At 37.4% G+C, this 25,437-nt stretch overlaps 2 protein-coding genes and 1 pseudogene across 7 annotated transcripts in view; 1 reads left to right on the top strand and 2 right to left on the bottom strand.

Annotated features, from left to right (window-relative positions):
- Positions 1–21,355, top strand: part of Dis3 (DIS3 homolog, exosome endoribonuclease and 3'-5' exoribonuclease) — a 29,547-nt gene extending 8,192 nt beyond the window's left edge. For all 4 annotated transcript variants that reach the window (XM_031361358.1, XM_031361361.1, XM_031361359.1 and 1 more), the window contains 16 exons: positions 1,699–1,863; positions 3,245–3,358; positions 3,574–3,711; positions 4,442–4,588; positions 5,725–5,841; positions 6,076–6,177; positions 7,759–7,823; positions 7,911–7,995; positions 9,690–9,817; positions 11,083–11,169; positions 13,846–14,002; positions 15,367–15,581; positions 16,112–16,280; positions 16,371–16,529; positions 17,207–17,329; positions 18,173–21,355. In XM_031361358.1, coding sequence (XP_031217218.1) covers positions 1,699–1,863; positions 3,245–3,358; positions 3,574–3,711; positions 4,442–4,588; positions 5,725–5,841; positions 6,076–6,177; positions 7,759–7,823; positions 7,911–7,995; positions 9,690–9,817; positions 11,083–11,169; positions 13,846–14,002; positions 15,367–15,581; positions 16,112–16,280; positions 16,371–16,529; positions 17,207–17,329; positions 18,173–18,256 — 2,055 coding nt within the window. In that variant the 3' untranslated portion in view covers positions 18,257–21,355. The remainder of the gene's footprint in view (positions 1–1,698; positions 1,864–3,244; positions 3,359–3,573; positions 3,712–4,441; positions 4,589–5,724; positions 5,842–6,075; positions 6,178–7,758; positions 7,824–7,910; positions 7,996–9,689; positions 9,818–11,082; positions 11,170–13,845; positions 14,003–15,366; positions 15,582–16,111; positions 16,281–16,370; positions 16,530–17,206; positions 17,330–18,172) is intronic.
- LOC116084390 lies at positions 11,834–13,078 on the bottom strand (annotated as a pseudogene). The gene has a single exon (XR_004116090.1). The product of XR_004116090.1 is annotated as a high mobility group protein B1 pseudogene (transcript).
- Bora (BORA aurora kinase A activator) overlaps positions 12,998–25,437 on the bottom strand; it is a 32,123-nt gene continuing 19,683 nt past the window's right edge. The window contains exons 11-13 of one of the 2 annotated variants that reach the window (XM_031361365.1): positions 22,505–22,636; positions 17,984–18,058; positions 12,998–13,093 (exon numbers count right to left, since the gene is read on the bottom strand). In XM_031361365.1, coding sequence (XP_031217225.1) covers positions 17,996–18,058; positions 22,505–22,636 — 195 coding nt within the window. In that variant the 3' untranslated portion in view covers positions 12,998–13,093; positions 17,984–17,995. Of the gene's footprint in view, positions 13,094–17,983; positions 18,059–21,283; positions 21,592–22,504; positions 22,637–25,437 lie in introns of those variants that run through there. The other variant, XM_031361364.1, reaches the window with a different exon arrangement.

Here is a 25,437-nt window from a genome sequence, read left to right as displayed (position 1 = left end):
TCCTGCCTAAGCTAATAGGCCAGCAGCATTTCATCCACAGGTGATGCTTCCATACACTGCACAAGAGAGTCTCTTGTGTGTGAACATTTGTGTGTGTACATGTGCATACACATGCTTGTATAGAGGTGTGAAAACAGCTTGAACAGTAGTTGGTTCTCTCTTTCCAAAGATTGGGTCACAGGAATTGAACTAGGCCAAGCCAAGATTTACTACTGAGCCATCTTACTGGCCTCTCTATAAATTCTTTTTTTGGGGGGTAGGGGGGTAGGGTGGGCGGGGATTAGTTCGAAACAGCGTTTCTCTGGGTATCCCTGGCTGTCCTGGAACTCCCATTGTAGACCAGGCTGGTCTCGAACTCAGAAATCTGCCTGCCTCTGCCTCCCAAGTGCTGGGATTAAAGTGTGCGCCACCACCGCCCGTGTTTTGGTCTTTCAAAGACAGGGTTTCTTCTCTGTGCAGCCTAGGCTGTCCTGGAACTCCCATTGTAGACCAGGCTGGTCTCGAACTCAGAGAGATTTGTCTGCCTTTGCCTTCATGATACTGGAATAAAGATATTTATTTGCTCCCACCACCTGGCTTTCAGTTTTTATTTTTAGTTCATGTGTGTATGTATGTACATGTGAGTATAGAGGATGGGGACAGCCTCAGTTGAGAGCCTTATAAGTGTGGCCCATTTCCTGGAAAATAGGCTTTCTTTTGACCTAGAGTTTACCAGTTAGTCTGGACTGGCTGTCCGTTCAGTTCCAGAGGTACTGCTGTCTCCACTTGCTTAGGACTGCATGGCAGCACAGACCACCTGCTTAGGACTGCATGGCAGGCACAGACCACCTGCTTAGGGCTGCATGGCAGGCACAGACCACCATGCCCAGGATTGTACATGGCCAGTGGACTGAAGTTCAGGTCTGCATGCTTGCAGGCAACACATTGTAACACAGCTACTTCTCTTACCTGCTGTTTCTAGTTGGTGAGGAAGGAATAAACAAGCGGACAGTAATGACTTTTCATGAGACCAGTTGTTTCACAAGTTTGTATTACTCACTTTTAAAGAGAACCATCAAATATCGTAAACTGAGATATTTCTATTTCCTGTATCTTTTAGTAAGTACTATTTACACAACAAAGAGCTTCACAAACACATGATAGCAGGTAGCAGGCAGCCTTTAGTGTGTGCTAGTCATCACGTTTGTCTAACTGTCGATTAAACTGTTACATGTTTACAGCATTTTATTTAGTCTCTGTGAAACCCAATCTATATTGTGTTTTCATTTTTTCCAGCCGAGATACTGAAATTGAAATAGTTTGGTTTTCCCAACTGTTTTATAGCCATTGTTTGTTTATGTTGCAGTCATATACTTCCTGAACTATTTTTCTCATTAAAATTTAAAAATTAAGATTATGAAATGAAGAGTAGTATTTTTAATTTTGAACATGACTAATGTTGTGTACATATGATGTAGAGTGTGAGTTGGAGTAGGATGTGAAATAAAGGACATTTTTCAGGTCTCCTTTCACCATGGTAGGACCAAATTCACATCAGCTAAGTTTGTTTAACATTCACGTTTATCCAGCAAGCCCAACTCAGATGATTATTTTAAAATAGGAAAAAACAGAAAAGTAGATAATACATACTTCTATTAGATAACTTTTATTATTCTCATTGAATCTATTTCAACGCATGCCTTTTATTGGTTTCCACAGATTATTATACAAGGACTTAAACATCTAAACAGAGCTATTCATGAAGACATTGTGGCTGTGGAACTACTGCCCAGGAGTCAGTGGGTGGCACCTTCTTCTGTGGTTTTACATGATGAAGGTCAAAATGAAGATGACGTGGAGAAAGATGAGGAGAGAGAACTGCTGGTATGAGAAAAAGCAAATCTTGGTTTTTGTCTTGTTTTACTGTTTAACATGCCATTGCTTTTATATTTGTTGAGTAAAACCATAGTTCTGAATTTTTTTAAAGTTTTATTCATTTTTATATGTGTGGGTATTTTGCCTGCATGTGTGTCTATGCAACATGAGTGTGCATTGCCTGCAGAAGCCTGAAAAGGATATCAGATCACCTAGAATTAGAATTACTGACAGTTGTAAAGTTCTGTACTTTTAATCTTACTACAAGTTATGTACAAAGTTGATTTCTGTTTTAACTACACAAGCTTGTTTTCTTTTAATGACATACTTAAATGAGTTTAAGTATTTCAAATTGTGAATCAAGTGGATGTCTGTTACATTCTGTATATGATCTGAATTAATGCAGTTTAAGTAAGAAATGTAGAATTTTCTGAACATTTTTTGCAGTGTTAAATTTTTTTTAGAACATGTATTTCTGGGTCTTTGTATTTAGACATGCTTAATTATCCTGTTTCTACTAATATAATTATTGGGAAGAGTGAGTTATTTCTTATGCATTACTAAGTCTTCCAGAAATGACCTACTTATTTACCCATTTTATTAGGATAACACAGTCCTAGCATGTGTAACTCTTTTTGTTTGTTTGTTTTATTGAGACAGGGTTTCTCTGTATAGCTCTGGCTATCCTGGAACTCACTCTGTAGATCAGGCTGTCCTCGAACTCAGAAATCGCCTGCCTCTCCCTCCCAAGTGTTGGGATTAAAGGCATGCGCCACCATTCCTCGTCATGTGTAACTCTTGTTTTCATTAGTTACAGTCAGTTTCCTGAAGTCTGACTACAACATTATTCTTGTAGCATACAATCTTTTGTAATTGTTAGAGGTCTAATATTATAGGATCTATTTTCGGTGGTTAATATTTTTTATTTGACTTTTAACTTGGGATAAGATAGAACTGTTAGAGATATATTTACTTTGTAATGGGTTTCATACAACATAACATGTTCTCCATTATAACTACATAATTAATTATTAACTACATATATCTAGTTAGTCTAAACTGGTACAAAATCTTAGTCTTATAATTCTTAGACAGTGTGTTTTGTCAGTAAATCCTCACATTAAATTTGAAAACACTGAGTTCTGACACATTCATTCTGCTATGTAAATCTTTACACTATTTATGGAGTGCTTTATTATCATGGAACAATTAGCATTGTACAGTTAGTATGCTTATGCCTAGAACTTTGAAGCACAAAGGTTCTAAATTTCATGTCCTTGTTTGCTACCTGAATGTATTAGTGTCCATATGCATATTCTAATTTGGAAGAAAAATGGCTTCATTTTACTTAGAGGAAATATAACTAAAGATTTTTGGTTTTATATTTCAGCTTAAGACTGCTGTAAGTGAAAAAATGTTAAGGCCTACAGGTAGAGTTGTGGGGATAATAAAAAGGAATTGGAGACCATATTGTGGCATGCTTTCCAAGTCTGATATTAAGGAGGTAAGTAAAGCACTTGTTATCATTATTGAAAAATGATAGATAATCTCTGACTAGAATTCAAAGCTCTCCCTTTGCCCTTTGTTCCCAGATTTGGTGTGAATATAAGCTGGTTTTCCTAAGTTAGGGCTATATCTCAATGGTAGTGTACTTGTATTGCATGTGCTAGGGCCTATGCTTGTCCCAGGACTATAATTCCTTTTGTTAATTTTCTCTAGTCAAGAAGACATCTCTTTACACCTGCTGATAAGAGAATTCCACGAATTCGGATAGAAACCAGACAGGCTTCTGCGTTAGAAGGACGGAGGATTATTGTCGCTATTGATGGTTGGCCCAGAAACTCTAGATATCCAAATGTAAACTTAAAATATTAATTTTATCTTTGTGTATTTAATTAAAAATTTATAACTAATATTGTTGATTTATAGTGAAAATATTGTACTTACATGTACACAAATATTTCATGGTTACCTAGTCGTAGCATAGATGAATTTCTAGTTCCAGTAAAAGTCATGTGACTAGTTTTACTCAGATTGCCATAAAACCTTTACTGATAAACTTTATGGAAGAAGAATGTGAATCAAATAAATTTTAATAAAAATTTGAAGCTATTGCTTTTAAAGTGTATGTTCCATTGAAGGTTAACAGGAACTACACATATCCATTGTGGGCTAAATAAGACTCAGGCCCTCAAAGGCAGTTAAAGGTCTTTGTTATTTTTCACTAAAAATTTTTGATTTACTAAAGGGTTTTTTGCTTGCTTGTTTGTTTGTTTTCATATGTATGGGCATTTTGTCTTTACATATGTCTGTGTGCCTGATGCCCAGGGAGACCATCAGGGGCTTTCAGTCCTGGAGCTGCAGTAACAGATCATGTGGGTGCTGGGGAATGAACCTGGGCCCCTCTGCAAGAGCAACAGTGTTCTTAACCACTCAACCATCTCTCCACCCCCAAAGGGTTGTTTTAATATGTTGTTAGAGAAAAATGTAGAAATGCTGAGGAGATACATAAAGGGATGGAATATTCAGTACAATAAAATATGAATGAATTGTAAAGTGCCTTTCTGATAATACTTTTTTATTTCAGGGACACTTTGTAAAAAATTTAGGTGATGTTGGAGAGAAAGAGACCGAAACAGAAGTTTTGCTGCTTGAGCATGATGTTCCTCATCAGCCTTTTTCCCAGGCTGTTCTTAGCTTCCTGCCAAAGATGCCCTGGAGCATTACTGAGAAGGTCAGTTGAGAACAGTCAGTCAGTTAGTCAGCAGTGACTTTACATAGTGTGTTATCTTATCCTAGAGTTTTTGTTTCTTTGTTGTTTGTATTGGTGATTGAACTTAGGGCCTTATGCAAGTTAGTCAGGTACTCTACCACTGGAGTAAATCCTTAGCTATATTTTACATGTTGGTTTTTCTTTTCAGTTGGGTTTTTTACTAAGTCACCCACTCTGCCCTGGATCTTTGTCCTGCCTTAGACTCCTGAGTATCTTGGAACCAGACCACGATGTAGTTTAATTTCTATATGTTTTTAAATAATAAAAACCATGGCTTCTTCTTCACATTTAGTTAGTTACAGCATTGTTAGGTGTTTACTGTTCTAAAAGTAGCAGAACCTTGGAGAATAGAGCCTAAAAATGAGGCAGACTAAAGTCGTAGGCAATAGCCAGCTTTATTCAGAGCATCAGATGGTTTATACTCTGAGGGTTAAATATAGTTAAACGAGTAAGGTGTACAGTTACATGGACAAGCCACGTGTCAAAAACATGTTTTTCCAAAGAGGCATATAAGCATATAACAGTAGATAATGTAAACTCACTCCTATCTTCTCCAACTGGGAGGAGCACGGAAGCATAGTCCAAGAACAGTTTCATGTTTCTAAAGAAATGAGGTCACAAGACTCTTGTTTTCTTGGAGTTTCCTCATCTGCACTCAGAATTCTCACATAACTCCTTTTTTAAGGTGTTATATAGATCATTTGCTTTTTTCACTGAAAGATGATGTCTCCAGGCTATAGAATTAGTAGCATAGAATAAGTTTCTCTATAACATGGAAAGCTAACTTATTTTTATGGAAATAATTTGTTTCCCATGCCAGTGGTATCATTATTGTATTCCTCCAGGTTTTCTGTTGTTGTTTTTCTTTTTTTTCTTTTAGTACAGGATAGAGTTTAGGGCATGGGGAGGGGAGTTAAGAGGGTAGTAGAGGCAGAGAGAGGTAGAGAAAAGGAGAGAGTAGAGAAGTAGGGGCTGGCCATGACCACGTGGAGAGAGGGGGGATGGGAATGGGGAGAGAGGGGGAGAAAGAGACAAGAGGCAAGGGAGAGGGCAGGAGTAAGAGCTGTTGTTTTTCTTGTTAACATGGTGTCTTGTAGGACATGAGAAACCGAGAAGACCTGAGGCACCTGTGTGTCTGCAGTGTGGACCCCCCAGGCTGTACTGACATAGATGATGCCTTGCATTGCAGAGAGCTCAGTAATGGACACTTGGAGGTACTAACGTTATCTCTACTCTATAGCTCATGGGATTCGGTTCTAGGGTTCATTGTTTTTTGACCTAGGACAGACATAAAAGTATCGCTGTAAAAACCAGTAGTTATATATCCGAGTTGAACTAGTAGCTGTGACGGAATCCATTTTCGTTTAGCTACATTTCTTCTGATCTAAATCGCATTGTAAGTCTACTGTTAATTATGCATAGTGACATCTTTATTTTGTCTTTTTAAGGTTGGTGTTCATATTGCGGATGTTAGCCATTTTATCAGGCCAGGAAATGCGTTGGATCAAGAATCAGCAAGAAGAGGAACAACTGTTTATCTTTGTGAAAAGGTAAATATATTAACTTTCAAATCTTACACTGATCATAGCACTTTGCATTTTGTTTTGCTTTGATGGCCTCAAACTTGATTGTCCTGCCTCAGCGTCCAGAAGGCTAGCCAGGAACTTTTTTGTTTTGTTTTGTTTTGTTTTTTGAGACAGGGTTTCTCTGGGTAGCCTTGACTGTCCTGGAACTCACTATGTAAATCAGGCTGGCCTCAAACTCAGAAATCTGCCTGCCTCTGGCTCCCAAGTTCTGGGTTTAAAGGTGTGCGCCACCACTCCCCGGCCTGAGTCAGGAACTTTTGGTTTCATGAGCAGTCACAGTCCAAAGTAAATACATGATATATTTATGTAAAAAAATGCATGGACGAAGGTGTCCTAAGTCACAGAGAATATTGCATTTTATGTCCTGAGGCAGTGGCTCAGTTGGTAAAGTACCTGCCACTCAAGCAGGAGGACCTGAGTTCAGTTCCTGACAGCCAACTGGAAGCTGCACCACGTAATCCTAGCATTGGTGGGGATCACTGCCCAGAATAAACAAATCAGTGAAGGCCAGGTGCAGTGAGATTCTATCTCAAAAAAATACAGTGAAATATGATCAAGGGAAGCATTATAATGTTAACCTCAGGCCTCTGAATACATGAACATGTACATACGCCACACTCAAACAGAAAAATTGTAATTTGCTATCTAGTGATCCAAACAACACTTAACTGTAGTTGGCATAAATTATGTTCCTTAAGTATGATTGGGGAGAGTGGGGTGGCACTGAGGAGATGGCTCACAAGTTAAAAGTTAAAAGCACTGGCTGCTTTTCCAGACGACTTGGGATCAATTCCTACCACACACGTGATGGCTTATAACAGTGTACGTACATTTCTAGGGGATCCAGTGTCCTTTACTGGTCTCCTTAGGTACCAGGCATGCACATGTTGTGTGTATAAGCAAAATATGTATACACATAAAATTAAAAGCCCTTGAAAGTATTGGTTTTATATATTTATACAGGTGATAAGATGGGAAGAGGGGGAAGGGTAATATTTTTTAATTCATGTTTAAAGTGTATTGTAAAACTCAAAAGTTTATTTTTTACTTTTTTTTTTTTTTTCCCGAGACAGGGTTTCTCTGTGTAGCCCTGGCTGTCCTGGAACACACTCTGTAGATCAGGCTGGCCTTAAACTCAGAAATCTGCCTGCCTCTGCCTCCCAAGTGCTGGGATTAAAGGCGTGCGCCACCACTGCCTGGCTATTTTTTACTTTTAATTATATTTAAAACAGTGGTTTAGCAGTGGGAAAATCTTAGTTGGTAAGGGTTTGTAAGTTACCAGGTACCAACTTATGAAGACCAGAAATTTCAGATTTTGACAGGACAGGTAGTGGGGACTGAAACCTCAATCCACTGGCACAAATGCCACCCTTACTGCCTTTTGTAACAATTTTGTGTCTTTTCCTACAGTCTATTATTTTCTTAATTCTCTAGTTATAATGACCAGAACAGACCCTGCCCCTTCCTGCTCTCCTGATGCTATTTGCAAGTAGACATAACTATGCCTGTGCTTAAGTAACCTGAGCTTTATTCTACTCTCTTCAGAGGATTGACATGGTTCCAGAGTTGCTTAGCTCCAACCTCTGTTCCTTAAGATCCAACGTTGACAGGTATTTCTGCATTGTTTTTGATACGAATGACTTGTTAACTATATTAATTGATTCCCATAAACCAATACCATCTCTTTTTCCCTGAAGGTTGGCATTTTCCTGTATTTGGGAAATGAATCATAATGCTGAAATATTAAAAACGAGATTTACCAAAAGTGTCATTAATTCAAAGGTTAGTGTTATGATTCATTTCTGACATTTCAATTTTTTTGTGCTCTTAACAATTTCTTAGATACTTTTGAAAAAATTAGATTCTATAAAATTAAAATTTAGTTTGTTTCGGAATTTAAAATTTGCTTAGTTATTGAGGTTATCCAGAAGTTACGTTATGTAGTAATTGGCCTGTGTTCAGGAACTTAGAACCTACACAACTCAGCTAAAGAGCTTTAGGCTGTAAGTCATTAATCATAGTTAAAAATATCACTGTTTGAGACATTAGCATGGGCATCATGGATACCATAAATTATAGTTTGATTTCAGTAGAACTCACCTGAAATTATATTGAACAGAATAGAGCTAGATTTTTTTGTTTTTGTACCTCTCCCTGTATTCTCTTCCAGTCATCCTCATCTTGTGCTAAATAGTTCTCCAGTGTATGCCACATGCTTTTCTTGTAATGATGTTTTCAGTCAGTTTTTTAGTTCCAAGTTAGTATCACTCTGTTCTGATGACTAGTAGAAAGCACTATTACTAGCACATAATGATGTGGGGTGGTTTTGGCCTTTAGAGAGCCATGCTTTTAGAGTATTTTGAGGTACTAATCCTCTGAACAATAGTTTTTGTTGTTGTTTTATCGAGAAGGGTTTGGATGTGTGTAGCCAAAAGAGATCTGCCTGCCCTTCTCTCCCGTGTGCTGGGATTAAAGGCATGTACTATCACCACCCTAGTGGCATAGATAAAGTAAAATTAAAAATTAATGAACATATAAACATTTTTCTGGAAAGAGAGTTATTAACCCTTAGTAGATAAAGGTACTCTGAGAAACTTGACTTAGCCTGTATTAAGTTACTCCCTTCTGTGGTTTGTGAATTTTAATTATAAAGCTACTTTTATCTTTTAATAGCTTCCCACCTGGACAGAAATAGGAGCAAAAGCAGCTATTTCCGTATTTGGATTATCTGTTACTAGAGATTGCTTTGAACTTTTATCACTTTTATCCCATTTTGGGTTCTGTTTTGTTTAGTGTCTTGTAAAATACTTGTAGACTCTTCTTATTTGCCAGTGAGTAGGGGAGTAATAATCCTTTGGAAAGGAGTTTAGAGAATAGCCTGAACCGTCCTTGTGTTTTATTGTAGTATTTCCTAAAAAACACTGATTTAAATAAGGAAGTATTAGAAAAACAGCCATTTTCCTTTATTTTAAGGGAAATTACTCATGTTATATAATGATTGCTTGAATTAAGCAAACTAGAAATCATAGGTGTAAATTTAAGTATTGCAATAGATTTTTCTTGTTACTTATTTTTGGCTCCCTGAAAGCATGGCTATTTGTGTAGTGGGAATATGAGATGAAATAATACAGTTTAGAGGTATGGAGTATATGAAAAGCTTGCTGTGCAAGCCTGAATAACCAAGGTAGGATTTCCAGAGCTCACATCAAGCTGGACATTGTGGTGTACATACCTGTAATCTCAGTGTACTCCTGTAAGGACACAAGAACCATCACTGCACCACCTATCCTGGCTTATCAAGCAGTGACCCTATCTTCAACCAGGAAAGGGGAAAAACAGTGCCTCTGACCATATATGCATGGTGGCATGTGTGGCCCAGTATTAACATATGAATACATAGCATACACAAAATATGGATCAAATAGTAAAAGCGTTTTTATCAGCCATAGAGAATTAACCTAAGGTTTCTTTCTTAGGCTTCTCTTACATATGCTGAAGCACAGATGAGAATTGATTCAACGACTATGAATGATGACATTACCACTAGTCTCCGTGGACTAAATAAACTAGCTAAAATTCTCAAAAAGGGAAGGATTGAAAAGGGGTATGTTCTAAAAATACCTATTAACACATGTTTTAATCAGTACGATATTCAGATAACATTTGGTTTCTTTAGTGTATTTTGTTAGAACAGTGGTTAATTAGCTGGTAGACTACACTTAATAGATTTTTTTTATCATGGCCATTTGCCTTACCATAAGAGGCATAGAGGAGTGGCATTGGAAAGAAGGCAGTTAAAAGGAGATGCAGTCTTGAAAGACTGCTGTAAGAGGGAACCACGCATAAGAGCCTTCAGAGGTTGGTCTTGAGGTTTTTGACACCAGCAGTCAAGAAAAATGGTTTTGCTGGTGATGCAAATGCTGCCTCTGGACTGCTCATACAGAGTGCCTAACATGAATTCCTGAATATTAGCAAGTGAGCATTTTTGCTAAGCAACCATGTGTGGTCAATGACTACCATATTTGAATAATTAAATATGAAATTTAAAACCATTTACAGATTGGATATTTGCATGAAAACAGTTATCAAACTAAAGATGCTGCTCAAACTTAAGTATAAGGTTAACATTTTTTTTAACTTCTCTATAATTCTCCAACCTTATTAAAATTATTTACAGCCTAGTGACATATGCCTTTAATCTGTGTGCTCAGGAGGCAGAGGCAAGTGGATTTCGGATTTCTATTCAAGACTAGCCTACTTTAAATAACTAGTCCAAGTATAACCAAAGCTAAAATAAAGCCTCTGTCTCAAAAAACAACAACCAACAAACGGGCTTTCAGGTTGATTTGGAACTTGATGAAAGTAGTTCCACCTCTGAAGACGTCTTAGTGTAAGACCTTGGGAACTTTGCGGAAGGAGAACGTCATTAAGAACCACACATAAGTAATAAATAATAACTAGCCTACAGCAGTCTCATGGGAATAGCCATCAGTGCTTGCGCTGTTTCAGTGGGAGTTTGCAGAAGTCTCCATGCGGTTGCCTCTGCATCTCTGACTAGCCTGTGTAAGCTGCCCTGGTCCTCTCCATCATTGCCCATCCATAGTACTTTGTTTGTTTGCCACAGAAAATGAAATATGGCAGGTTGCCAGTTTTTAGATGCTTTAAAAAAATTTTAGATGTTTTTATATAGTTTAATAAAAGCATAGTTAGGCATTTTAAAATCAAGCAAAACTTTGTAGAAGGTCATAAAGCCTTCCTAAGAAAAACTCTTATATACTTATACACTCATTTTCTTTTTTAAAGGAATTAACTTGTAGAATCTTTTCTTTGCCCTGGCTCCTCTGACTAATTTGTCTCATTTTTACTCAGGGCTTTGACTCTATCTTCTCCAGAAATCCGATTCCACATGGACAGTGAAACTCATGACCCAATTGATCTGCAGACCAAGGAGCTGAGGTATGGGATTTTTTACAGATAGATATTAAATATTACATTTAAATGTAATGGCTACTGTAGATACTGTTATGCCTAAAACAGTTGTTACAGTTAGAATAGGAAGTAAACGTGATCTTACTCTTAGCTTTTCTCATATAAAGTTGAGATAGGATAGTAGAAAGAGTTCACATTTGCCTTGATTTACTTTAAGAACTTGAGTCATAATAGTTACAGAGAAAGACTGCAGTGATTGATTTCTTAAGTACATAATATCATATATAGAGATATGAAGGGACCACAGCTTTGTATCTGAAGGGGTTGCTTAAGTTGCTGCTTTTTTGAGAGGACCCAAGGGTGTTTTCCCAGCACGCACACCTGCAGCATGCACATAAACTAATTAACTAAGTCTTAAGAAAATGTAAAGTTTTTGAAGCTAAATTCTATTTTTTTCCAGAATTCTTCATATTTTGTTTTATCACACTCACAATGACAGACATTAAACTGTTTGAAGTTGGAATGCACAAACTCCTGTGTTGATCTTTGAATTGTTTGATGAAGCTAAATTCTTAACTTTGATTTTACTGCTACTGTTTATATAACTTAAAGAAGTTGAGACCAGTCGTTGGATTTTCCTATATGGAAGGCTTCCTAATACTTTTTTTTTTTATGAAAAGGACAACAATGCTAATAAAAAAAATTGTGTTTACTTAGAAGCATTTAGAATGTCAACAAAACAGCCGCAATTTTTTTTTGCAATTACAGAGTGGTATTCAGTTAACAGAACAACAATTATCTTCGTATAAGCTGCATCAGAGACAACTGAAGATGAAAAAAAAAACAACCCAAAAGTAAAACCAAAAGGCAAAAAACAAAACAAAACAAAACAAAAACCAAACTACTGTCCCCATATATAACTTGTTGGTGCTGTGCACCAACAAGAACCTGCTTTAAATTTCCATGCCAATTTACAACCCCCAGACTGTACCAGGCAAGGTTAGTGGCTATTGAAAATACCACCAGGACAGGGCTATCTAAAGACATATTCGGTAGTGTGTTAACTATACAAAAAAAGACACTGTACAGTTTAAAAACAAATCTTACACAGCCTTACATTTCAATTTTTTTCTTTAAAAGGAGTGAGTTGTGTACAGGGGGGTTAAATGCTTTATAGACAAGAAAAAAAAACTGCGCTAGAACCAACTTATTCATCATCATCATCTTCTTCATCTTTGTCTTCCTCCTCCTCCTCCTCCTCCTCTTCCTCATCCTCTTCATCCTCCTCATCATCTTCCTCTTCCTTCTTTTTCTTGCTCTTTTCAGCCTTGACCACCCCCTTTTTCGCTGCATCAGGTTTTCCTTTAGCTCTGTAGGCAGCAATATCCTTCTCGTACTTCTTCAGCTTGGCAGCCTTCTTCTCATAGGGCTGCTTGTCATCAGCTGCAGTATTGTTCCACATCTCTCCTAGTTTCTTTGCAACATCACCAATGGATAAGCCAGGATGCTCGCCTTTGATTTTAGGGCGGTACTCAGAACAGAACAAGAAGAAGGCCGAAGGAGGCCTCTTGGGTGCATTGAGGTCCTTGAACTTCTTTTTGGTCTCCCCTTTGGAGGGGATGTAGGTTTTCATTTCTCTTTCATAACGAGCCTTGTCAGCCTTTGCCGTATCTTCAAATTTCCCCTTTTCTTTAGCAGACATGGTCTTCCACCTCTCTGAGCACTTCTTGGAGAACTCTGAGAAGTTGACAGAAGCATCCGGGTGCTTCTTCTTGTGCTCCTCCCAGCAAGTTTGCACAAAGAATGCATATGAGGACATTTTGCCTCTAGGCTTCTTAGGATCTCCTTTGCCCATGTTTAGTTGATTTTCCTCCGAGAGGCACAGAGTCGCCCAGTGCCCGTCCGGCTCTCGCTTGCCCTGGCGCTGTCTCTATGGAGCTCCTTCCTAATACTTTAAAGTTAATATAATTTAGAAATATTGTCAAGAAATGGTTGATTTTAACAATTAAAATATGATTGAAAATTAATCCTTTGTATTCATTGATTCTAGAGAAAGGAAACCATAGATATAGTTTGCAGATCATTTATTAAGCTAGCTTAGAATTTAGAATAAAAGTTGCATCAGATTGTTTTAAGAATTGAGAAGTCAACTGAATGGAAGTTTTCATCCTTCTGCTAAAAATGATCTTTATGGAAGAGAATAATGTTGCACATCAGTCACTTACAAATCAGTTTTGTCTGTTGTCTCTGTGTTAGTGTATTTAAATATGTATTTATAAAAGAATTGAAAGTATGTTAGTGATTTATTGGTAAAAATGTGGGGAGTTGAGATAACATGTGTGAACTAGCTTTTAATTCTCCCAGGAAAGTTTATTTTCATAGTTCTTTTTTGTAAGGGGAAGTAAAGATGTTGGCTTTGTATTTATGTTAATAAAGTTAGTAAAGCTTCCATTTTTTTCCCTGAGTTCAGCTTAAAAAGATCCTAACATACTACATTTGTTCAGGAGAGACAGAGTTAACAGACTGTTAGTATAGAAGCTGAGACATTAAGGAATCATAAGGTATTAAAAATAGATAGGTGTTACATGTTAATGTTTTTACACAGGAAGTGTTTTCATTATCACCAGAAATGTTAGCTTGTGAATCAGTGTGGTAAGTATCTCAGTTTTTCTTTCCTTACTTAATTATTTTCCTGACTGACAGAGAAACAAATTCCATGGTGGAAGAATTTATGTTACTCGCTAATATTTCTGTTGCAAAAAAAATTCATGAGGAGTTTTCTGAACATGCTCTGCTTCGAAAACATCCGGCTCCACCTCCCTCCAATTATGAAGTTCTTGTTAAGGCAGCGAAGTCCAAGGTAAAGATTGAAAAGTAGTATGTATTTGTATTGTAATCTCTACATTGCACTGAAAAAACTGATATTCAGGTTTTTATAAAATTTCAGTTGCTATAAAATAAACTAGTTTTTTTATATTAAAAAAATGTGACTTGGGGTAAGGACATCTCTTCCTACATACACATTGACACCAGCTATATCTTAAAATCCTTTATGTCCAATGAAGAGTACCCAGTCCTAAAGCCAAATGAGTCAATAACCTAAGTTATTTACAATATCTTAGACAAAGTGTGCTCTTCTGTCTCTTTATACATGGTGTCCTGGCTAGTTTCTTGTCAACTTGACAGAAGCTAGAGTCATCTGAGAGGTCGGAACCTCAACTGAGAAAATGCCTCAGTGAGGTTGGGCTGTCGGCAAGACTTAAGGGCATTTTCTATAAGCTCATTGTCTAACTCCTAGACACCACACCCTTCCTCCCTTTCTCTTTCCTTACTTTCCTCATTCTTAGGCTTGGCATGACCTAGCTTACTTTGGTTTTCCTCGGATCTTGTATAGGCCATTTTCTCCTATTGCAAGCATGTAACAAATAGCATTGGCTCCCTGGACATCACTGGAATAGTATGGTGTGGGTTTCTGGGTTCACACTGTACTTAGCACATCTTATCTATCAGTAGTAACCCAGCTTCCCAGCTCCTGGTTACTGTAGATTGGGGGAATTTTCTGTTTGTCTTATTTTTCTTACTAAGACATGGGTAAAATAAGAGAGGAGGTAGTTTTTTTCCTGTAAGCTACAGTACAGCAGCTGAGCTTGGTGGGCACAACACTGTTTTACTGGCCCAGCATGTTACTCGTCTTCATGTCTACTTTCTGTGAAGGAAAGTTTGTAAAGAAGAAGCCAGACATACTGAAAAGTGTCTGTAGCAATTTTATTTCCTTTTCCCCCTTGGAGATAAGCAAGCATAAAAGTATGAAAAAGAAATGGCATGTCCTCCTCTCCCTTGGAATTTTTCCAAAGTCTTGATACTTTCAAATGCATTTAGGTTTTTTAAAGCTTTAATACTATACAAAGCAATCATTTATTTTAAAGTTATTTTTGGTTCCCCTCATTATCCAATAAAATATATGAGTTCATACTATTTGTACACAGACACTGTATCTGGTCTGTTCATACTTTAAAGGTAGGGCACTAATTATGCTGGATCCTAGTGCATGCCTTTAATTTAGGGCGACAGGCAGGCTGATCTCTGAGTTCTAGGCCATCTAAAGCTACACAGTGATGAGTCTCTAAGAGAGACAGAGAGAAAGAGCGGGGAGGAGGGAAAAAGAGGAGGATACTACTGATTTTGAATTGTTTCACTTGGTACTTCTCTCCCTTTTATTGACAGAATTTGGAAATTAAGACTGATACAGCCAAATCTTTGGCTGACTCTTTGGACCGGGCTGAGTCTCCCGATTTCCCATACCTGAATACTCTACTAAGGATATTGGCCACTCGCTGTATGATGCAAGCTGTGTACTTCTGTTCTGGGATGGATAATGACTTTCATCACTATGGCTTAGCCTCCCCAATATATACACATTTCACTTCTCCTATCAGAAGGTATGTTTTATTTATTTATTTATTTAATTTTAGATATTTTCTTTATTTATATGCGAATTTCTCCATTCCCAGTTTCCCATCCAAAAAATAAAGAAACAAACAAAAACAACAAAAACAAACCCCTGTTGCTCCCCTTCCCCATGCCTGCCACCCCATCCTCTCCCACTTTCTGGCCCTGGCATTCCCCTAACTGGGGCACAGAACCTTCACAGGGCTGAGGTCCTCTCCTCCTATTGATGATCGATTTTGCAATCCTCTACCATACACATGCTGCCTGAACAATCAGACCCCTCCATGTGCAGTCCTTGGTTGGTGGTTGAGACCCTAGGAGCTCCGAGGGTACTAGTTAGTTCATATTGTTGTTCGTCCTAAGGGGCTGCAAACCCCTCAGCTTCATTGGTCCTTTCTCTAATTCAGAAGGTATGTTTTTTTCCATACAAAAATAAAACAGATTTTAAAGAAAGGTTAATATTTAATTTAAAAATTTAAAACTAATTTGCCATCATTCTTACTTCATCTTCTGTATGTAGATATGCAGACATAATTGTTCATCGGCTGTTAGCTGTGGCGATTGGGGCCGATTGTACTTATCCAGAGTTGACAGACAAACACAAGCTTTCAGATATATGTAAAAACCTCAATTTCCGGCATAAAATGGCTCAGTATGCCCAGCGTGCTTCAGTGGCTTTTCACACGCAGGTATTTCTCTTTTGTCTGTAGTGCTGGGGTGTTCATTTTGTACTGAATTTCAAAAGAGGACTTCTAACAAGATCGTATGTTATTTTATAGTTGTTTTTCAAAAGCAAAGGAATAGTAAGCGAAGAAGCCTATATTCTATTTGTAAGAAAAAATGCAATTGTGGTGTTAATTCCAAAGTATGGCTTAGAAGGTACAGTTTTTTTTGAAGAAAAAGATAAACCAAAGCCACGTCTTACTTATGATGATGAGGTAAGGTATTGCTGATCCTTTTTATATCCTAGATCTCAAAAACACATGGCAGAAACTCTACATTTCATTAACTGAACATTGGTATACACTCAAAAAGTGTCATCCTACTATCTTCCTCCATGCACATGCATTCTTTCTTTCTATTGCACGCAAAGTTAAACAGGTAAAGGAGTACCTGACTCACTCAGGGGAGGGGTTATGCATGTTTTTTCTTTTTTTCAGTTTATTTGTTGTGCCTTATCTTACACATCCTCTACTTCACTAAGTTACTAGAATGAAATTTCTTAAGAGAATATTTAAAGGATGTGCTCTGTTCCTTTACCACAAACAGCTGATTCTCTAAGATGAGTGAATGCATTATCAGGACAGCCTTAGTGACAAGCTGAAGTGTGCACAGAAAGACTGTTAGGTCAATGTGGGTTTTCAATTGATTACTAAGTGCTTATATTGTGAGTTCTTTGATTCTTTGAAAATCTCATACACAGATACAATGTGTCTTGATTATATCCACCCCTTACTTTTTCTCTCCAACCTAGCTCATTTCCCTTCCAACTCCCCGTCCTTTTAAACTGGGGAGGGAGTAGGTAATATTTAACATTTAAATTACTGTGGAATGTAAACCAGAAATACAATTGAGATTCAAGTTTAAGAAAAAACTGTCAATTTTTTTTTTCAAGATACCTTCACTCAGAATAGAAGGTACAGTGTTCCATGTGTTTGATAAAGTTAAAGTGAAAATCACATTAGACTCATCAAATCTTCAACATCAGAAAATCCGCATGGCCCTTGTAGAACCACAGGTGAGACCAAATTTAATGGTATGGAAAAATTAACATATTTTGTGAGTGAACTAGTTCTTAAGTAATGTTAAGATCCTAGGTATTCCAAATATTTGCATAGCAATCCTACTTTCCATTTGACCCACACCATTGGATTCCAGGCATCAGATTCTAGAGGTCCTCCTCAAAGCTAACATCTATGACTCTTCAGTTCTCTTGCTTATGCCTTTACTCTAGTTTTGGAATAGACAAGTTAGGTATAGCCCTTAACTGAAAGGGCTGTTTTTGCTCATTTTGTTTTGTTTTGTTTTTTTGAGGCAGAGTTTCTTTCTGTGTAGCCCTGGCTATCCTGGAACATGCTGTGTACCTTTAGCTCAGATGTGACTGTCTCTGCTTCCTAAGTGCTAGGATTAAAGTGTGTGCTTCCAAGCCTGCCTAAGATACTGACTTTAAGGTTTTGGTGCTTGTTGTCTGCTGCATTATAAATCCATTAGTTTAAATTGGCAGAGCTGTTACATTATAAACACTGCCCAAATTGAAACTTCTCAGTTGTTCTGCTATGTAGACAAGTTTAGCCTTGAATTTACAGTGATCTTCCTTCCCGTTCTCCCTAAGTGCTGAGATTGTTGGTGTGTACCTTCATACACAATGAAAAGCTTGAGACCCTTGGCTCACCTCTGAACATAGTTACTGAGGGTGCATAATTGTGGATGTTGCAGCCTTCCAGCGCCATCTTTTCCACTGAAAAATCTGTGTAAAGTTGAAAGTCATAGTAGTAAAAGGGGAAGGTGAGGGAAAAGTTATTTCTTATCTGATGCTTCTAATCATGTGATTCCTTCCTCCCCCTCATTTACACCTTTTTAGATACCAGGAATAAATATTCCTCCTGATGTTTCAGACATGGATCTTAATGGACCAGGGGGAAAGAAGAGGAAACTTGAAAAATAGCTACATTCAACAGAAAACTTCAAAGACTGTCTACTTTGACAAGAGCATCAAAATTGAAAGCATATTACAAGTTCCCGTGTGATAGCTACTTTTAAATACATTTCAATAATTTTAAGAAATTTGCATTTTTATTGAGTTGCTGACTGAATCTATCTTATACTGTGCTTCTGCAACAACAAAAATTATGCAGAAAAATTCATTTGAATATCCATCACTAAAATGGTGACAATAACAACTTCAGAGATCTGTGATGATCATTTAAATGGATTATTCATCTCATTGAAGATGGGATTAATATTATCTAAGTCCTTTAATACAGAAAACAGCCTGTCAATTTCTGAGGAAAATAACATTTTAGAAGCAAAGAACAAGCCTTTCTAAATCTTCAGCTGTCAATGTTTGACATTTAATCTTTTTGCCATTTTAATTTGCCTACTTACATTGTGTTCATATATTTTGAAAAGACTCCTATTTTACCAGTGGTCCTCAAACACTCTTGAATGTTTCAGGATTATAGGAAAACAAAAACTGGGGTATCTTGATGTGATTTGGAACACTGGTTTTTGTTGTTAACAGGTGTTTTAAGTTCAGTCATAGTCTCTAATCTTGGCTGCCAATAGTTTTCCCACACAAGGCATTCCAGAGGAGGAGGAAAGGTCTGCTTCCTTAGAGACAGAAAATGCTCATAACTGGAATTACATGTAGTTATACAGCTGAGGAGGGCTCGGAGTAAAGACAGATTAAAAGGAACAAATGAAGTCTCATTTGGTGTGCCAGATTACACTTGTCTTGCAAATCCCAGATTAATGATTACATTGGTATTTAGGAATAGTTTAACATGCAACTTTGCTTTACTCCGTTTCCAGTCAAGTAGACTAGTTCTATACAAATCCCCAGGTATATGTGGATATAGCCACAGGTTTTACAAACACACAGGCATTTGGTATTGTTTTTTCCCCAGCTTTCTGTTACTGAGGAAAACATTAGTACATTAAGGCAGAACTTGATGTATCTAAAGGAAGACAAAGTGTTTGGTCCAGATAAAACCAATCAGGAGACTGCAAACCTCTTCATAAAGTCACAGCATGTCAGACTGTTGGCTGAACTCTAGCCATAGCATGACTGCTGTAATTGTAGTTTATGAGCATCCAGATAATATGTAAACAAGTATGGTTATGTTCTTGAAAAAAAATCATTTACCCAAGGAAACAAGCTTCACAGTTTTATGTATAACAGGTTTTGGCTGTTGAGTTGGGCGTATGGCATACAGCTAAGTGGTTAACTGTTGCCTAGTATGTAGCAGGCCTTGGATTTGATCTATTGGAAAACACAAGACATTCTTGGCACTGACATGATGTCTGATAGGCAACTGTAACTCTGGTTCCAGGAGTTCTCATACCATGTCTGGCCTTCAGCATTCAGGTAATATACAGACATATATAAATACAGGCAAATAAAATTTAAAATGTTAAAATCTATTTGCTGTAGTTTACCAGCATTAGAGACCATCTTGGTAATAGAAAGCCAGTAAGTTATATCTCCCTGTGTGTTTGTGCATATTAGGGCAACATAAGGAATACAAGCTTTAATCAAAAACCTATATTCCCCAAAGCCTCTTTCTTGAGGCTTTAAAATAATTTCTCTAGTGCAAGTTATGAAACTAAACATTACATAAGACATGGTCAGCTTTCGAGTGTTCAGGCTGTGCATCTCCAGATTTGAAAGGATGAAGGTACTTAAAAAACAACAAAAACCAGTTAGTGTTCACCCAAATAACTATTTTCATTGTATTTATAGTATAGTAGATACAGAAGTAATTTGGATTTGATGTATATGGAAAGATGTGCATACGTTATATGCAAAGACTGCCATTTACAGACATTAGTATCCATTGATTGTTATTATTTTAATCCATGGGTGGTCCTAGAACTAGTTCCTCTTAGATTTGAGGATGACTGGATTGCTCTAAAATTCAAAAAGCAGACAGATAAGAAAACACCCCTGACCTTCACATTCTAGAGACTGAAACAAGACTAAAAGTTGAATGAAAGCTAAGGCTACATTATGAGAACATCTGAAAACAAACTCAAAGAGCTTTTTTAGGACTGCCATTCCTGTTTAACAGATGAAGCTTAGCTCAAGGCTAAAGACAAGTTATTTGAGCCTCGGTTATAGTTACTACTTTAGACAACTGATAGGTAGCCAGGGAGACTGCTCCTCTTAGACTCAGAAATCCGAGATAATAGCTGTTTTCAGGTAAACAAACTGGCTAGGCAACTTCCAGGGTTGTATATTTCATAGCATGGTCAGTATTGGTAGAGCAGGTAAGGTCACAAGCAGAGTGAGCCAGTGTGTATAAGTTAGCAGTCAACATGCCAAGGATGGAGTACCATACAGAACGAGGGGCATGACATGATGGGAGGAAATCTTTATTTCCTAGGACTAATGAATCATTTTGAGTATGTCGTTTTTAAGAAAGTACAAAAATACAATCCTTGTTTTCAAACATCCATCTTTTTCTAATACAGAGTTTTAAAATGTATTTTATTTAGCTAATTTCCCAATTGTTTCTTCATAGTTGTAAGCTCAACAGGAATTCCACGGTCTCCCAGTGATTCTGATTCTCCTGTGTTCTGTTCATCTCCCTACCAAGCCTAGAGATGGCCGTCCATGCTACTGTGGCAGCCCACATTCGCCCACATTCGGCAGCACATAGAATGGTGCCCAGTAGCATCTTTCTTCTACATTTAGTTTTCAGAGTACTAACTAGAGCAGTTATACCACGAACCAAGTAATTTCCCCACAGAAATGAGGTTTTAGGAAGTCCATTTTACTTCCTTTTTACCTTCGTAAATTTTAAATCTCAAGATTCCTTTCACAGTTTCATGTAAAAATATATAGTGCATTCAGTTTCAACATTTTTCTCATGTTCAAGAACTGATAAGTTCAAGACTAGCATTCAGAGTCTTAAACAAGCAGTTCATTGACCCTGTAGGACAGGAGAAAAGCATGAGGTCTGCCACAGTGTTTTTGTTAAACCACTTGAAGCAAATATAAAAATATTTATTGATTTTAAAAAATAAATGTATAATTTAACAACTTGGAGTTTCTGGTCCTGTCACTAATTTCCTTTGCAGCCTTTCACATTAAGGAGGGAGGGAAGCAGGCACATTTCGTGAAGTGGGCACACCCGTCAATCACCATCACATTAACTCGCAGCCCCTTATAAATATGGAAGGGCGACTGAGCAGCAGTCGCTGGTCTTGAGACTATGGGCTGCTGCACTGAGATGGGCCTGGAGATTTCATCCAGCACCTCTGCACTGTGTGTCCTTGCTGTGAAAAAGAAAACACCCTCTGTTTAGTTTAAGGCTACTCAAAAATGTTTTTTTAAAAAAATCTACATGGAGATTTCCTGGTTTGAAAGGGAGAGTAAACCTTGTTTAGGGAGTGTTTGTTTTCCTTTTTTAGTCAAGTGTTCTACTGAACTACAGCCTTAGCCCAGAAGATTGTATTTTAATATTCTGTTTCAAAAGAATCCCTCCCTTAGGTTTACAGGGATAACTGAAGTAAGCTAGATTATCATAATCAACTTTGTTAGAGGACATTTCTTTTGATACTACATATAACAAAGCAAAATGAAAAAGAAAAATAAGGTAGATTTCTTACCGAACATTACTTGGGGGAGAGATTGTGTTGCAGAGACGGTATTTATACTGCACAATAAACTATTTGGCAAGAGATTGTCCTAGTTCCTACGACGATGGGTTTCAAATGTGAATGCGTAGTTGTAATGAAATGTCTACATCAGAAGAAGTCTGTATTACAAATATTTGACAGATCTAAAATATGTTTCTTTTCCTTAGAACGGTGAAAATCTTTAATGGGCTACTGAGTTTTAAGGGATCCATTCGGTAAGGAGAACAGGAGATGATTATTATCAAGGTATATGATAAACATCTAACAGTGATATTAGGAGACCATTATTTTGTACAACTACAAAATAATGTACTAATCTTTTTAAATCTTTTATAACGTACAACAATAGATAATCAGTTGTACTAGTTTCCTCTCTAATAGTAATTATAAGTTTGAGCTATTTGAAATGTTTCCGAAACACGCAAGTTTCTGCCCTCCCTGCTTCCCGTGGATGTAACCTGGCATGCTGTTAGGGTTTAGTTAGCTCTCCCCCTCCAGGGCTCATTTGGTAAATATTACATATATTTTTATCAAGCTATGTTTTCCATACCGTTATGTTATTGACTTGAGGTTTCATTTCCACTTCAAAGGACTGTGTGACATTTTCTTTGCAATAGCTTTCTGTCCCAACAATATCAGTGATATTACTCCCACAAGTCTGTGTGTTATAGCCACTGTCCATCTGGAAAGAAATGAAAAACAAAACTCCATAAGATTTTCTAGTTTACATGAAATAGTTTAAGAAATGTCAAGGCTAAGTAAGCATATAGTATAATTCAAAATATCTGAGCAATACAATTCATAGTGATCACTGTGAATAATACTGTAATCACTTTACACTTGAATTCTTTACAAACTACATTTCATGGGAAGGAAATGTAATCTCTTTAGCATCAGGAGACAAGTTACCAAGTGCTTTGCTTTTCTGCTCTTCTAGGTTTATGTCCAAGATGAAAGTAAACACTGCCATTAGTTTCCCCTTCCAGCTTGTTTCTAAATAGCTTGCTTATATGGTTTCTAAATACTGTTTGGAGTATTCAAAAGTAATACAAAATTCAAAAGTAATACAAAAATAGAGGCAGCCTGAATAATTCATATCCAGTTGTTCATAGTGGTACATTATAAGAAAATTTGTTACATTTTAGAAAAGGAGAAAGAGATTTGTATACTTTTAAGTTAGTCCATACTCCACACTTATCATGGAGGATCCCTTCAAAGACACTCCAGGCAATGCTGAAGCTACAGATAATTCCAAACAAAAGCTATGTCTATTAGGTTTTTCCTACCTACACATACTGTGATAAGACTTAGCTTACAAATTAGGCACAGTAAAAGTTCAGAACTTGTAAGAGCAGAACAGCTATAGCATATTTGCTTAACACTAATCCTGTTTGCCTGTAAATTCTGCCTCAGATTGGAGAGCCCTGGTAATGGAGGCATGTGCCAGTATGCCCAAATCAAAAGTATGTTTATATAAGTTAAAGAATATGGTCTCAAAATATTTTAGTACTGCTTTTCCACTTCAAAGAAGAATTCTCTGGCTCCTTTTTGACATATGTAAATGGCCAGAATCATGATTTTAGTGCTTTTTAGTCAACACTTAAGTTTGTAAAAAGCTCTTTAAATACCAGTAATGTGTGAACTAGTGGTGAGTCTGGTAACTGTGATAGCTGCTATGTGAATGAGTGAGCAGTACAACAGTGTGAGAGTATTAGTCAAGGGATAGCTGGACATGCTGGGCATCCCGGTGAGGTTCAATGTATTATCATAAGCAAAATAGCATGCATTTTGAGGCAAAGTGTTTATTTTAAATTTTAGACAATTTTGGGCCACAGGTATCTAAAACAGACAACAGAACTATTTGAGGGGGATCTACCATACTGTAAAGAATATTTACTGAGTGAAAATGCCCAGTCTTATGTGGCATTGTAATGCCATTTTTTTTTGTCTATCCTTTCAACATCTCTGCTAGTTTATAAGTGAGAAAGCCTAAGGTTCAGAAAGGTTAACTTAGTGTCATACAGTAATGAGATGAGGAAGGTCAGACGTTCACAAGACAGGGTTCATTTCACTTTAACTGCATAAGGCTAAGCACGAAACAAAAGCACCCATCACCCCCTACCCACTCCACCACCATCACACAAAAACCTCTGCCCTGACCAAGTCCTTTACCTCTCCTTACAAATTAGGAGCCCATGGAAGCCTGTACCCTTTGCTCCCCTCATGAACACTGTGAGCAGCCTATGAAGCCATTTTATTACTCATGATCACAAAAAAAAAAAATCTTCCTGCCAGGTGGTGGTGGCGCACGCCTTTAATCCCAGCACTTGGGAGGCAGAGGCAGGCGGATTTCTGAGTTTGAGGCCAGCCTGGTCTACAGAGTGAGTTCCAGGACAGCCAGGGCTACACAGAGAAACCCTGTCTCGAAAAATCAAAAAAAAAAAAAAAAAAAAAAAAAAAAAAAAAAAAAAAAAAAAAAAAAAAAAGAAAAGAAAAAAGAAAAAATCTTTCTTTTCATGTCTGTATACCCATTTGCTGGCTAGTGGGAGTCATAGTTCATTAACACAAAACCCTTGTAAAGAGTAAAATTTTGGGCTGGAAAGATGGCTCAGTGGTTAAGAGCACTGACTGCTTTTTCAAAGGTCCTGAGTTCAAATCCCAGCAACCACATGGTGGCTCACAACCATCCATATCATGATCTGACTCCTTCTGGAGTGTTTGAAGACAGCTACAGTATACTTATATATAATAAATAAATAAATCTTAAAAAAAATAAGAGTAAAATTTAACAGTATATTCCAAAGGAAATCCCTAGTCCTGGTACATTCATTAGATATTTGATCAAGTGTAAATATCTGATTGCTCATAAAGAGTCTGCCAATTACTCTTTTAATATTTATCACTGCCATATAACTGGCTCATAACTCAGTTCTAATACATAGTATTATGAAGGCAAAAGTGCCCCAATGGTACAGGAGAGAGCAAGGCACGCAGGCAGCCTGTCTTACTTTAGAGTAAGATTAACAGCCCTATGCAGACAGTGGCTGATCTTAGTGTCTCCAAGGCCAACATCAGCAGCCTTTTGAGGTAAAGGATGAAATGACAAAAACCAGCAACCAACAGAGCAAACTAAGTCTCTACTCATCAGTGTCAACTGAATCCTAGAGATGGCTCAGCAGTTGTCTTCCAGAGAACCCACGTGACCGTTCACAGCCGTCTGAAAATTCAGTGCCACAAGTAAGCAGGGAGGAGAAGCAATCACTTGCAGGAGGTTACACGTTTAGAAGTTTCAGCTTTCTGACCACCAGTAACTGAAAAATGGTCAATGAGAGAATGCCTTTGTAGTTCGAATGAGTACTAGTCTTCTAAGCCCAAAACACTCATCACAGCATCAGACAGTCACCACAGCATCAGTCACATCAGACAGTCACCACAGCATCAGACAGTCACCACAGCATCAGACAGTCACCACAGCATCAGACA

Source organism: Mastomys coucha, unplaced genomic scaffold, assembly GCF_008632895.1.
Source record: "Mastomys coucha isolate ucsf_1 unplaced genomic scaffold, UCSF_Mcou_1 pScaffold9, whole genome shotgun sequence".
NCBI classification, from domain to species: domain Eukaryota; kingdom Metazoa; phylum Chordata; class Mammalia; order Rodentia; family Muridae; genus Mastomys; species Mastomys coucha.
The sequence above is the reverse complement of the archived record's forward strand: the minus strand, read 5'-3'. Positions and strand labels throughout refer to the sequence as shown.